General features: G+C 46.0%; 1 protein-coding gene across 2 annotated transcripts; it reads right to left on the bottom strand.

The window, feature by feature from the left end:
• Positions 1–21: 21 nt before the first annotated feature.
• Positions 22–12,842, bottom strand: LOC110492744 (WD repeat-containing protein on Y chromosome). 2 transcript variants are annotated; one of them, XR_016487313.1, is made up of 25 exons: positions 12,631–12,842; positions 12,399–12,502; positions 12,101–12,302; positions 7,084–7,189; positions 6,850–6,934; positions 6,591–6,706; positions 6,435–6,505; positions 6,202–6,332; positions 5,684–5,751; positions 4,891–5,039; positions 4,638–4,775; positions 4,413–4,523; positions 4,076–4,303; positions 3,884–3,954; positions 3,511–3,715; positions 3,261–3,440; positions 3,074–3,157; positions 2,619–2,789; positions 2,290–2,505; positions 1,904–2,056; positions 1,526–1,694; positions 1,214–1,346; positions 691–865; positions 461–559; positions 22–278 (listed from the first exon to the last, which is right to left on the bottom strand). XR_016487313.1 is itself a non-coding variant. In XM_036945814.2 (25 exons), exons 1-25 carry the CDS (start codon positions 12,739–12,741, stop codon positions 96–98), a joined length of 3,441 nt encoding a protein of 1,146 aa, XP_036801709.2. In that variant the 5' UTR covers positions 12,742–12,821; the 3' UTR covers positions 22–95. The 2 variants fall into 2 exon arrangements, 1 of the variants encoding a protein (XP_036801709.2); XM_036945814.2 differs by having other exon boundaries at positions 2,637–2,789; positions 12,631–12,821.
• Positions 12,843–14,755: the final 1,913 nt, after the last annotated feature.

Below are 14,755 nucleotides of genomic sequence, written 5' to 3' on the forward strand. Positions count from 1 at the left end.
AACTACACCAAACACATAAAATAGTGCCTTGCCAGACTCATTTTTATTTCTGAATGTAATCAGCGAGGGTCATATTAGCACCTGGGAGTTGCTGGTCACGGAGGAGCAGCCAGGTAGCGTGTGTGTGAGTGGGGCCGGCGCTTAGTGCTCCTCTTCTGCTTGGCGGCAGTGTCTGTGCCCTCATTTAACCTGTGTTGATGGTCCTTCAGAAGCTCTGGGACAGGGGGCAGGGTGACGGGCCGCAGAACGCTGTAGGGCAAGGCCTTATACACCCTCAACTACAGAGAGACAGAGAAACAAACAAAATAAATAAATAAACAGGCACATCATTATCCCTTTTGACTTCGAACAACAGAGATGGTGCCTTATACTCTCTCAAAAATGACAGAGAATTACACATCTAAGGCCAGGAAACGGTCCCATAGAGTTAGTTGTAGGCTCTTTAAGGTATGAGTCTTACCTGCTCTTGACTGCTGAAGGTTGTCTGGAGGTCAGGGGTACAGGACGGAAGGTGATGTCTCACTTTCTGTTTGTATGCTCGTCCTAAAATGCTGCTGGTCTGAGGGAAGGACAGTTGAAGCAACACTCGATCGTTAGGCACAGTAACCACACAGGTGTGTTGCAGTCAGTCCTTTACTTTAATCTGATGTGCGTAGGCTACTGTGAGTGTGGATGGCATCTGTAACTCACCTGCCTTCCCTTCTCCTGCCACAGTCTCCATGTGTTCTCAATCTGCTCGTCGGTGTACTTGACGATCCGTGGGTCGGTAGGAACCAGTTCCCTCAGCTGCGTTGTGACCCCACCAAACTTTGTCGACTGCTGACTCTTCTGTGCAGTCAGGCCCTCCAGGATGCGTTTGGCACAGCTAAGAAGGCATAGGAGGACATCAAAGAGATGCAGACAGATGACATGACCGGACAAACATCAGACTCAGTAATAGTGCATGGATAGGTACAGTGCATGGATAGGTACAGTGCATGGATGGGTACCGTGCATGGATGGGTACCGTGCATGGATGGGTACAGTGCATGGATGGGTACAGTGCATGGATGGGTACAGTGCATGGATGGGTACAGTGCATGGATGGGTACAGTGCATGGATGGGTACAGTGCATGGCTAGCATGTTTTTGTGTGTGGAAAGTCCCTTTCATCAGCCATATAGTTCACATTATGGAGACAGATGGGCTTGCGCATTTGGACTTTTCCCCTCACCTCCAGTGCGGGTACTTCCCCTCATTAAGGACTTTAAGTGTCTGACATGACCCCATCCTCTTCAGGTCCACTGGGAGCTCTGTGTGGAGGGCCTTGGGGTCGCCCACCCGCCACAGGCCCTGCCCAAATGTACCTGAGATGTAGAGACAGACCGGGTACTAGTTGTCAGTATTAGTAGACATACAATAGTTGGAACGTACCAACACTGCCCCCTTGTGGCCGATGATAAAACATATTACATAGAACCATAAGACATTCTCAAACTAATGACACCATACACGTAACTCCAGTGGTGGTAGTGGTGGTGCTTACCGATGTATCTGCCAGCGGTGGTCCACAGACGTACGTTACAGTCCAGGCTGGCTGTGACGATGAGGCGGAAACGCTCCACATACTCAAGATGAACGATCCCTTTCAGGTGGCAGCGCCAGGAACTCAGGGGCCTAGGGGGGATCAGGGACACACTCCATCCCTGCAAAATCTGGTCAGAGAGGGATAATATAAATGAGTGGGAAATCTATTTATGACAGAGTCCGTTCCGTCTACGGAAGGTGACATCATCAATGACCACTAGCTAGTTTCACATCTGTTACACATTCATCCTAACCTGCCCTCCTCCCTAAAGCTCTGTAACTTGAACAAATATTTTGGTGTGTCATTATGTTCTGTGTGCTACTGCTGTTGAGTTACCTCTTTGTCCTGCTCCACCACCAGCCTCCGTGGTCCCTCCACTTTGCAGTAGGGAGGTATGAGTTGAGGCAACCTCAGAGAGTCCTCATTGGATGATTCCTCCTCAGCCCCCCCACCCCTCATACGGTAACAGTACTTCTCAATGTCCCACAGCTGCGGAAAAGGAAATACAGGTGTAGAGGGATGACGTGAACAAAGAAAAACAGAGAGAAAAGAAAAGAAAGATACTTTCAGTCCATAGTCGATTTGTAAAACATCCTGCCAATGTCTCCACCCTGATCACTTCTCACCACTGTCCCCTTCACTCAAAGACATCAGTTGGTCTAGCCAACATAGATAAACAACACATGGACATATTCTATGGTCTCCAAACCCTCCAGTACTACCGTGATGTATCCGTTGCTGTCTCCAGTGAGCAGTATCTGGTCCTGTCTGTCAGTGAACATGGCACAGATGACTGGCCCCTTGTTATGCACGGCACGGAATTTCCCCAGCAGCCCTCCGTTACGGCCGATAGACCAGGCGTAGATGTAGCCGTCTGCTGAGCTGGTCAGGAGGATGGCCGTGTCAGGGCTACGCTCACGGGTGGCCAGAAACAACACCTGCTCGTCAGAAAGAGAAATAGGGAGAGAAAGAGAGGGAGAGACAGTCATTGACATCCTCTGTCGGTAATCAAGGTGAACAATATTAAACCGTCAGATAGGTAACAGTGTACATGTCAGTCAGCCAGTACTTTCTCCACTGCAAACCGAGGCTTCTCCAGCTCGTCTAGGTTGATGGTTTTGCTCTTGCGTCTGGGCAGCAGTGTCGTCCGCCTACCCATGGAGACTGTGACCGGCTGGGGCAGTAAAGCAGAGACTGGAGCCGAGATGCTACCCCTCCGGCCCTGTGGGATGCATAGAAACATGCACACACACATCAATACATGGAAACCACAGAAGACTGCAGAGGGGAGAACGGCTCATAATAATGGCTGGAACGGAATAAATGGAACGACATCAAACACATGGAAATTATGTGTTTGAAGTATTTGATACCATTCAACCCATTCCGCTCCATTCCGCTCCAGCCCAAATGAAGGTGCCACCGTCCTCCATCCTCCTGTAATGGAAACCCCTTACACAACGGTCAACATACAAAAAGAGATGAAGCATTGAAACATTATTTTACATGCCGCATGTTGGCGCGAGGCCCCTGAATCACAGGATCAGGAGGGGGCTCTGGAATACTGCAACGCCGGGCTTGATTGATTTGCTGAGGGACACAAACACACACACCTCTACATCAGTACCCACACACTCACACATGCGTATTAAAGTCAGTGTACACACACACACACACACACACACACGTGTACCTGTATGACGTTGGTGTGGGCAGGGTTGGCACAGCTGGGACGACGAGCCTGAGGGTTGAGAGTCTGGCTCACGGTCTCAAGAAATTCCACCATAGAGCGGAGCCACACATCGTCCTCATCCTCCTTCCCCAAACCGTCTGGACTCATAACAGTCACCACCTGGCCTGGTTTCTCTATCACCTGATTAGAAACTCAACATGAACATCAACAGAGAAACAAAATGTCAGCGCTCCATTGTGTCTCGCCTCACCCGTATGGGTAAGAGGGGCAGTGGGCTCTCGCTAGCGTTGAAACGGCAGAAGGCTTGCCCTGAATCTATGTTCCAGACAATGACATCACCGCTGTAGGAGGCAGTCACCAGCATCTTGCTGCCGTGGGCGTGCATGGAATAGATGTCGTCTGAGTGGTACTGGTTCCACACGCGGTGCTCCATCTTATCCTCCTCCTTATTGTCCCTGACACACGGACGGACAGACAGATGGGAAGAAGTAAACATACAGACACAAACGATACAAATAATACAGATACAACATACAAAAGCCACACAAGTTGACCAATTGCCAGCCAAAAAAGTGCTTAAAAGTTGCATACAGTCCAAAGATGTAAAAACATGAAGCACTCACAGATACCACATGACCCGTTTGCTCCAGCCTGAAACATAAATCCTCTCGTTGATGTACAGAATCCCTGTAACCTGCCAACAAGTCATTTCAGTAAGTATTGTTTCTGTAGTCGAACGGCATTGCTTGGTGGTAAGAAAGACAAGTCTGGTCTGTCACTTAGGGACCAGTGCCCTGCAGGATACAACGTAGTACCTCATTGCTGTCCACCAGGGGCAGTTCAGAAAGGAGAGCCCCGTTGTTGAAGTTCCAGAGACGCAGGGTGCCGTCTTTAGACCCGGTGATGAGGCGGCGTTTGGGCCCGTCGAATGTCATGGCAGTGACCTCAACTGGTCGCTCAGGGGTCGTTTGGAACTGCATTACCTTCTCCCCCGTCAGGATGTCCCACACACTGACCACGCCCGCATGGCACCCACTTACCACCTGGGCACAGAGCAGTGGAGAGAAGGTGGGTTTACCTAGCTTCAATAGGTTGTATGATCATCCCTTAGTTGACCTTTACCTCACTCCCAAGTATTGAACCATCACCAACCTGTTTGAAGTTGGAGTTGTAGAGAGCAGCACAGAGTGGCTGTTCATGTGATGTTGTAGCTGTGGGTACAGAGCAGTTTGCATCCTCCATAGACCCTCGAAGAACTCCAATCTGCCCGGCGAAACATAAACATGAGGAAATAAATACACAGCAATACCAAAGAACCTTGTACAACCAATAGTGTGTGTATGAGTACACATGTTAAAGGCAATAACGAACACACACTAGGTACGTAGCCATCACCATGGTGTTACTGGTGTGGTTATAGTAGGTGCTGGTGATGGGGAAGCAGCCCATGTTGACGTTCCTGGATTGGATGTTCTGGAGGCAGACACTGTCCTGCAGGTCCCACACCCGCACATTCTGGAACAGAAAGAAACGACCCTTACCTGTTTTGTGGTCTAAATGAGCATTACAAATCTGAGTAGTCAACGGGTGACATTGAGTGTCCCTGTAGTGATAATGCTGGACATCTGACCTTGTCTTTGGAGACACTGATGATCTTGTTGTCTCTGCCGTTGACAGCGATGTGAGTGATGATGGTGCAGTGACCTTTCATCTGTGATGTGGCCTGATTGGTCACATAGGGGTTCCAGACCCTCACAACCCGATCGAAGCATCCAGTCACTGGAACATTGGAAAACAAGCGCGGACAAACACACATCATGGGATATTGCACCAAAATAATAATATCCAGATTGACAGCTACAGAAAGATCAGCAAAGAATACTGTATAAAATAAGTAATGTAAATACTGAGCTATATTGCATGAAAAAAATGTAATGAGATTGGAGAACACATTGGGAGCGATCTTAGACCATTGTTCCATACAGAATCTTTCCAGATCCTTGATATCCTTCGTCTGCGCTTATAGGCTGTCCTCTTCCATTCACACCACAGGTTTTCAATGGGGTTCAAGTCAATGGCCATCGCAAAATGTAGATTTTTGCAGTCAATTAACCATTTCTTTGTGGATTTTGATGTGTGCTTGGGGTTACTGGGAGTGTCAGCCTCCTAAAGTTCCTGATGCTGTTGACCTTAACAAGGGCCCCAGGACCAGTGGAATCAAAACATGCTTTCGATTTTAATATAAAATAATATAATTTTAAAATGTTTGGAGCATGCAATATAGATAAGCATTTATTATTTATTTTATACAGTATTTGTTGCTAATCTTTATCAAGGGTGGCAATAATTTTGTAACTGACTTTATATGTAATTGGTTTAGACATCATAAACAGCACTGTATGGGGTATTACTTCTACACATACCCAGAACGTTGAGCTCAGGTGAGTAGTCAAAACACAGAATTCCCTTCTGCATGTGAAAGTTTGCAGTTCTGAGAAAGAAAAACAAGAGAATTATATTCATCCGTGAAATGAACATTAGAAATGAGAGATTTGAGGGCATTTTAAAGAGGCACTCCAGCCTCTTCTTTACCTCATTTAGCACCTGTCTTACTGAACAAAAGGCACATCTTAATAGGTGCTAGGTATGACATTACATGGCACAAGATGTTCCCACAACCAAGGAGGGAGGCCGATGACATCGCATCAGACCAACTCCTTCTACGGCCTAATCTTTGAAGTTTGTGTTTGTGTCAACAAAAAAAACTACTTTGCTCAAAACATATTTTGTTAACTTTAAGTGTGTGTATATTACTGTACTTATACGTGGGATATTGCTTTTCAACACGAAAAGTTCAAATATAGCTGCAGTGCGTCTTTAAACAGTCCTGTAAAACACACTAAAAAAATAAAGATGTGGAAAACGTGAAAGGGGGCCGTACTGAATTTTACACTTGCGTGAGTGGGGCAGCGTGGTCAGGATCATGGAAGTTTGGTCTGCCGCACAGCAGGTGGCGATGGCATTCAACTCTGGGATGTAGCGGATCTGGTGGATCCAGTCATTGTGGCTGGGCTGGAACATAAAAAAAAAGGGGAAGATATGAAACAGAGAACTAACTAAAGAGGGGAAGAAAGAGTGTGAACAGGAAAAACAAAAGTTACATAGGCTACTTACGACTCGAAAGCAGAGAAATGAGCTGGAGGTGTTTTTGAGCAGGGCTGACACGGGGATGCGATAGTTTGTTCCTGAAAAAGAGGCAAAGAAGTGAGTTTGGTCTTCGGCATGAACATGTGTATCTACCATCTTCACCTGCATGTTTTCACCCAGTACCTGTCTTGAAGGCAGCACTGTTGAACAGGCCATTATGGACCACATCAGAGGAGACAAAGATGTATATGGTGCCACTGGCATCCCCAATGGAGTACACTCCTCTCTTACCATCTGTCCTGGAAGGAAGCAGAGAGAAAAAGGTTATTCTCATAAAAAGGTCTGCAAAAGTCATTATGTTCCTTTAAACAGAAGTAATAATCAACAATAATAGTAGTGCACTAGGAAATAGGGTGCCATTTGGAATACACACAAAGCCTACCAGTAGTCCATCACCTCCACGTTGGCCTCCAGCTCCGACAGGGAGAACACTATGTCACACTTACTGGCACTGATGTCATAGAATTCTGGTGAGAGAAAAACAAACACACTGTACAAACACTTCAACAAACATACAGTAGCTACAAATCAGTAGCTATTGCATTGTACAACATCACTGCATAACAAGATGTTTTCATGTTTACAAATGTTTGTACAGAGATTCCCACAGACACACCTACGTCTCGCCCTGTGGAGGAGATGGAGAGCTGGTTGATGTTGCTCAGGCAGGCCATGTCTGTCACCCAGACGGGCTGGGCCACTGTGTGCTGCATCTGACTTATCTAGAGCAGAGAAAAACATGCAACGAATGTTTCACAGATAAAGAGTAGAACATCCCACAAGCACGGCATGAAGCATACCTGCTGTCCACAAGCACGACATGAAGCATACCTGCTGTCCACAAGCATGACATGAAGCATACCTGCTGTCTACAAGTACGACATGAGGCATACCTGCTGTGCACAAGCACGCCATGAAGCATACCTGCTGTCCACAAGCATGACATGAAGCATACCTGCTGTCTACAAGTACGACATGAGGCATACCTGCTGTCCACAAGCACAACATGAAGCATACCAACTGGTCTACAAGCATGACATGAAGCATACCTGCTGTCCACAAGCACGACATGAAGCATACCTACTGGTCCACAAGCACGACATGAAGCATACCTGCTGTCCACAAGCACGACATGAAGCATACCTACTGGTCCACAAGCACGACATGAAGCATACCTGCTGTCCACAAGCACGACATGAAGCATACCTGCTGTCCACAAGCATGACATGAAGCATACCTGCTGTCTACAAGTACGACATGAGGCATACCTGCTGTCCACAAGCACAACATGAAGCATACCAACTGGTCTACAAGCATGACATGAAGCATACCTGCTGTCCACAAGCACGACATGAAGCATACCTACTGGTCCACAAGCACGACATGAAGCATACCTGCTGTCCACAAGCACGACATGAAGCATACCTACTGGTCCACAAGCATGACATGAAGCATACCTGCTGTCCACAAGCATGACATGAAGCATACCTACTGGTCCACAAGCACGACATGAAGCATACCTGCTGTCCACAAGCACGACATGAAGCATACCTGCTGTCCACAAGCACGACATGAAGCATACCTGCTGTCCACAAGCATGACATGAAGCATACCTGCTGTCTACAAGTACGACATGAAGCATACCTACTGGTCCACAAGCACGACATGAAGCATACCTGCTGGTCAACAAGCATGACATGAAGCATACCTACTGGCCCACAAGCATGACATGAAGCATACCTACTGGTCCACAAGCATGACATGAAGCATACCTGCTGTCCACAAGCATGACATGAAGCATACCTACTGGTCCACAAGCATGACATGAAGCATACCTACTGGTCCACAAGCATGACATGAAGCATACCTACTGGTCCACAAGCATGACATGAAGCATACCTACTGGTCCACAAGCATGACATGAAGCATACCTACTGGTCCACAAGCATGACATGAAGCATACCTACTGGTCCACAAGCATGACATGAAGCATACCTGCTGTCCACAAGCATGACATGAAGCATACCTGCTGTCCACAAGAATGACATGAAGCATACCTGCAGGTCCACAAGCATGACATGAAGCATACCTACTGGTCCACAAGCATGACATGAAGCGTACCTACTGGTCCACAAGCATGACATGAAGCGTACCTACTGGTCCACAAGTATGACATGAAGCATACCTGCTGTCCACAAGCATGACATGAAGCATACCTGCTGTCCACAAGTATGACATGAAGCATACCTACTGGTCCACAAGTACGACATGAAGCATACCTGCTGGTCCACAAGTATGACATGAAGCATACCTACTGGTCCACAAGTATGACATGAAGCATACCTGCTGTCCACAAGTATGACATGAAGCATACCTGCTGGTCCACAAGTATGTCATGAAGCATACCTGCTGGTCCACAAGTACGACATGAAGCATACCTGCTGGTCCACAAGTATGACATGAAGCATACCTACTGGTCCACAAGTATGACATGAAGCATACCTACTGGTCCACAAGTATGACATGAAGCATACCTGCTGGTCCACAAGCATGACATGAAGCATACCTACTGGTCCACAAGCATGACATGAAGCATACCTACTGGTCCACAAGCATGACATGAAGCATAACTACTGGTCCACAAGCATGACATGAAGCATACCTGCTGTCCACAAGCATGACATGAAGCATACCTGCTGTCCACAAGTATGACATGAAGCATACCTACTGGTCCACAAGTACGACATGAAGCATACCTGCTGGTCCACAAGTATGACATGAAGCATACCTGCTGGTCCACAAGTATGACATGAAGCATACCTACTGGTCTACAAACATAATATGAAGCATATCTACTGGTCCACAAGCATGACATGAAGCATACCTGCTGTCCACAAGCATGACATGAAGCATACCTACTGGTCCACAAGCATGACATGAAGCGTACCTACTGGTCCACAAGTATGACATGAAGCATACCTACAGGTCCACAAGTATGACAAGAAGCATACCTACTGGTCCACAAGCATGACATGAAGCATACCTGCTGTCCACAAGTATGACATGAAGCATACCTACTGGTCCACAAGCATGACATGAAGCGTACCTACTGGTCCACAAGTATGACATGAAGCATACCTACAGGTCCACAAGTATGACATGAAGCATACCTACTGGTCCACAAGCATGACATGAAGCATACCTACTGGTCCACAAGTATGACATGAAGCATACCTGCTGGTCCACAAGTATGACATGAAGCATACATGCTGGTCCACAAGTATGAAATGAAGCATACCTACTGGTCCACAAGCATGACATGAAGCATACCTACTGGTCCACAAGCATGACATGAAGCATACCTACTGGTCCACAAGCATGACATGAAGCATACCTACTGGTCCACAAGCATGACATGAAGCATACCTACTGGTCCACAAGCATGACATGAAGCATACCTGCTGTCCACAAGCATGACATGAAGCATACCTGCTGTCCACAAGTATGACATGAAGCATACCTACTGGTCCACAAGTACGACATGAAGCATACCTGCTGGTCCACAAGTATGACATGAAGCATACCTACTGGTCTACAAACATAACATGAAGCATATCTACTGGTCCACAAGCATGACATGAAGCATACCTGCTGTCCACAAGCATGACATGAAGCATACCTACTGGTCCACAAGCATGACATGAAGCGTACCTACTGGTCCACAAGCATGACATGAAGCATACCTACTGGTCCACAAGTATGACAAGAAGCATACCTACTGGTCCACAAGCATGACGAAGCATACCTGCTGTCCACAAGTATGACATGAAGCATACCTACTGGTCCACAAGCATGACATGAAGCGTACCTACTGGTCCACAAGAATGACATGAAGCATACCTACAGGTCCACAAGTATGACATGAAGCATACCTACTGGTCCACAAGCATGACATGAAGCATACCTGCTGTCCACAAGCATGACATGAAGCATACCTGCTGTCCACAAGTATGACATGAAGGATACCTACTGGTCCACAAGTACGACATGAAGCATACCTGCTGGTCCACAAGTATGACATGAAGCATACCTGCTGGTCCACAAGTATGACATGAAGCATACCTACTGGTCCACAAGTATGACATGAAGCATACCTGCTGGTCCACAAGTATGACATGAAGCATACATGCTGGTCCACAAGTATGACATGAAGCATACCTACAGGTCCACAAGCATGACATGAAGCACACCTGCTGTCCACAAGTATGACATGAAGCATACCTACTGGTCCACAAGTATGACATGAAGCATACCTACTGGTCCACAAGCATGACATGAAGCATACCTACTGGTCCACAAGCATGACATGAAGCATACCTGCTGTCCACAAGCATGACATGAAGCATACCTGCTGTCCACAACTATGACATGAAGCATACCTACTGGTCCACAAGTACGACATGAAGCATACCTGCTGGTCCACAAGTATGACATGAAGCATACCTACTGGTCCACAAGTATGACATGAAGCATACCTGCTGGTCCACAAGTATGACATGAAGCATACATGCTGGTCCACAAGTATGACATGAAGCATACCTACTGGTCCACAAGCATGACATGAAGCATACCTACTGGTCCACAAGCATGACAAGAAGCATACCTGCTGGTCCACAAGTATGACAAGAAGCATACCTACTGGTCCACAAGCATAACATGAAGCATATCTACTGGTCCACAAGCATGACATGAAGCATACCTGCTGTCCACAAGCATGACATGAAGCATACCTACTGGTCCACAAGCATGACATGAAGCGTACCTACTGGTCCACAAGTATGACATGAAGCATACCTACAGGTCCACAAGTATGACATGAAGCATACCTACTGGTCCACAAGCATGACATGAAGCATACCTGCTGTCCACAAGTATGACATGAAGCATACCTACTGGTCCACAAGCATGACATGAAGCGTACCTACTGGTCCACAAGTATGACATGAAGCATACCTACAGGTCCACAAGTATGACATGAAGCATACCTACAGGTCCACAAGTATGACATGAAGCATACCTACTGGTCCACAAGCATGACATGAAGCATACCTGCTGTCCACAAGCATGACATGAAGCATACCTGCTGTCCACAAGTATGACATGAAGCATACCTACTGGTCCACAAGTACGACATGAAGCATACCTGCTGGTCCACAAGTATGACATGAAGCATACCTACTGGTCCACAAGTATGACATGAAGCATACCTGCTGGTCCACAAGTATGACATGAAGCATACATGCTGGTCCACAAGTATGACATGAAGCATACCTACTGGTCCACAAGCATGACATGAAGCATACCTACTGGTCCACAAGCATGACAAGAAGCATACCTACTGGTCCACAAGCATGACAAGAAGCATACCTGCTGGTGGGATGTTCTATTACATAGCAGTGTTTCACAACTGTCTTTTCTCCATCTATGTCAACATCATGTATTACTTCAGAGTTTTCACATCATATCAAACATTATTGTCTGGGGAAAACATATGAATTGCTATTCAATTCAATTGTAATAGATGAATTGATTGATTATTTGTGATATAATGCTTGAACATGGCTGATACGCACATTGACAGTGCGCAGCAGCTTGAACCTCTCGCTCCAGTAGTTGAGAACGCCATCACGGCTGATTGACAGGTAGCGTCCACTGTGGGCGCGGCCCTTAGAACCCCCCGAGGCCCTGCCATGCTCCCCAGAGTCTGTCTTTTTCTCCCCGGCTGGAGGCTGGAATGGGTAGAACTGGAGCCGGACAATGGTCTCACAGTGTGCACTACACAGGCAGAGACACAGAAAGATTAAAGGATGCATACACTGCACATATACTACTTAGGAACCTGTAGAACATAGCCAATGAAATACCACTTACACAGGCACAATCTTGAGTGGTTTGGGAAAGTAGATTGGCCTGTTTTGCTGCTGCAAAGAGTCTTTCTCTCTGTACTCTAAAAGCATGTAGTTCAGATATTCAACCTGAAACCACACAAAGTTGTTGTTTGTAAGAGTAAGAATTTAAATGTGTTTACGTGTTTGTCACACACCAGAGTTGGTCAACTGACGACAAAACAGCACTCCTGTTCATTGTCGTTTTGCTCTCTCACCCAGTCCATTCTGCCGTCACAGTTGGTGTCCACCTTCATAAAGATAATGTCCACATCCTCGTCATCCACATCGCCCATGATCTTCTTCATCGCATCTCGGAACTGAGCCATATCCAACCCTGACAGAGAGAATGACACATTGTTTAAGAAAATGTGTCCCTTTTGGATAGTGTAACTTGATGATGTTTTATTTTATTATTCACATTCTGTGATAAAGAACACATGTTCAACCAATTAAAACCCAATTTCCCACCCCAAAATCACTATAGTAAGTGCCTATTATGTGCCAAATAAAGTAACAGGGTTGACCTCAACAGGGTTGACGATTTCATCTTAAATCAGCTATAAATCACCTTGTTACAGGAGGAATGGAAGCTTGTCGTGTGCAACAGGGACAGGCAATTGAATGCAAGCTTCACAAAAAAAGTTGAAATTGTTAAAATATTTCTAGCCTGTATGTATGGCAGGGATGGGCAACTTAGATTGGGGTGGGGTCCACAAAAAATCATGAGGGGCCACAGTGGCTCGCGGGTCTGCGTACCCACATCCATACCCACACATGCAGTCAGAGCTGGCACTAGCCTATTCAGGGCCCTTAGCAACATTTTGTTTGGGAGCCACCCCCCCCCCCCCACCTTGCAAGAGCAAAACATGTTTAGTTTTGAAGTACATTTCATGCAATTCTACACATTTTGCCATGGGGCATAGAGAAAATGTTGTTTTACAGTAAGCTTGCTGCAATCTAAACATTTTTCCATGGGGTGGAGAAAAGATTTTGCAATTCTATGACTAATTTCCTGCGATTCCACACATTTTGCCATAGGGTGGAGAGTCAGGTTTGCAGTTTTTTAATGGGGATAGAACCAGCTCACCTGCTTTTATCACTGTGATTTTACTGTTAGATGTTTCTTTTGGAAAAAAATATTTAAAAAGGAATAGTTTCACCATGCTCAAACAAGAGTTCAGTTCACGTAACGGGATCAACCTTAAATTGAGGGACGGGGTTGTTTTTGTTATTTTCCCTCATAATGAATCACTACGAAATATATCACAAAAAAAAAAATAATCATCTGCAGAAATGACTTTGTCAAAGAAACAAAATAACGAGGGCTTTACAATGATGGTGAAAACTTGGGGGAATTTTTGGGGTTAAAAGTCACAGAGGGTGCATAGAGGTAGTAGCCAAAATACAGAATTTTCAAGTTTTAATGTCACATGCACAACAAGTACAGTAAAATACCTCATTTGCAAGCTCTAAACCCAACAATACAGAATTTTGGCACTTTAGCTTTTAAACTTAAAATATCAAATGGGACTAACTTCATGGAACGACCCGTGTGTGTTTGTATGACAACACTAAGTAGAAATGTGCAGCTGGTTGGTGAAACTGGCAGGGATCCACTAGGGGCTAAAAATGATACTGGGTTGGGCTAAAAATGATACTGTGGTATACTATTAGTTATGGGGAGGTGTTATGTGTTCGGGTCACTCACCCCCCCCTCCATCAGTGTCAGCCTCTCTGAACATGCGTTCAATGCGGCGAAGGTGCTGTTCGTTGATCTGATTCTCCACTCCCCCCTCAGCTGGCATGTCCTCCTCCGCGGTGTCACTGCTCTTCCCTGAACGCTCCGCCTCCCCTGAAATACCCTGCGGAGGGAGGATATGGAGCACCTCAGTCATACTTAACTCCACATTTGATATTAAAACCAACGTGAACCATCTCTCACTTGAAAATGTCTTAGGAGGGCAAGATTCATTAAAAACTGCATAGAAAATGTGGGTGACAAGGCAGCAAAAACCCAGGCAATTTGAATGGAAATGTCTGTGTAAATAAAACAGAGCACTTTGGAGGAGCATAACAGTGTGCAGATGCATTTTGTTCTGGATTTACCGGAGCTGTGGTGTGTTTCTGCTTGTCATCGGAGGTGGAACTGTGATAACATGGGCAATGGATTCAATGAACACCCAGCAATTCAAAATGTGATTTTGTGATCATACACATTTAAAGTCCCAATGTGAACTAGCTTTATATTGATATTACTGTCTGACCTTGTAAGGCTGGCCATCTTCACAGTTCCTCTGTGACAGTCCACAAGCTCACACTGGTCATGGCTTTCCACCTTTA

Source organism: Oncorhynchus mykiss, chromosome 16 (genome assembly GCF_057628025.1).
Source record: "Oncorhynchus mykiss isolate SJ-2025 chromosome 16, ASM5762802v1, whole genome shotgun sequence".
In the NCBI taxonomy this organism is placed as follows: Eukaryota; Metazoa; Chordata; class Actinopteri; order Salmoniformes; family Salmonidae; genus Oncorhynchus; species Oncorhynchus mykiss.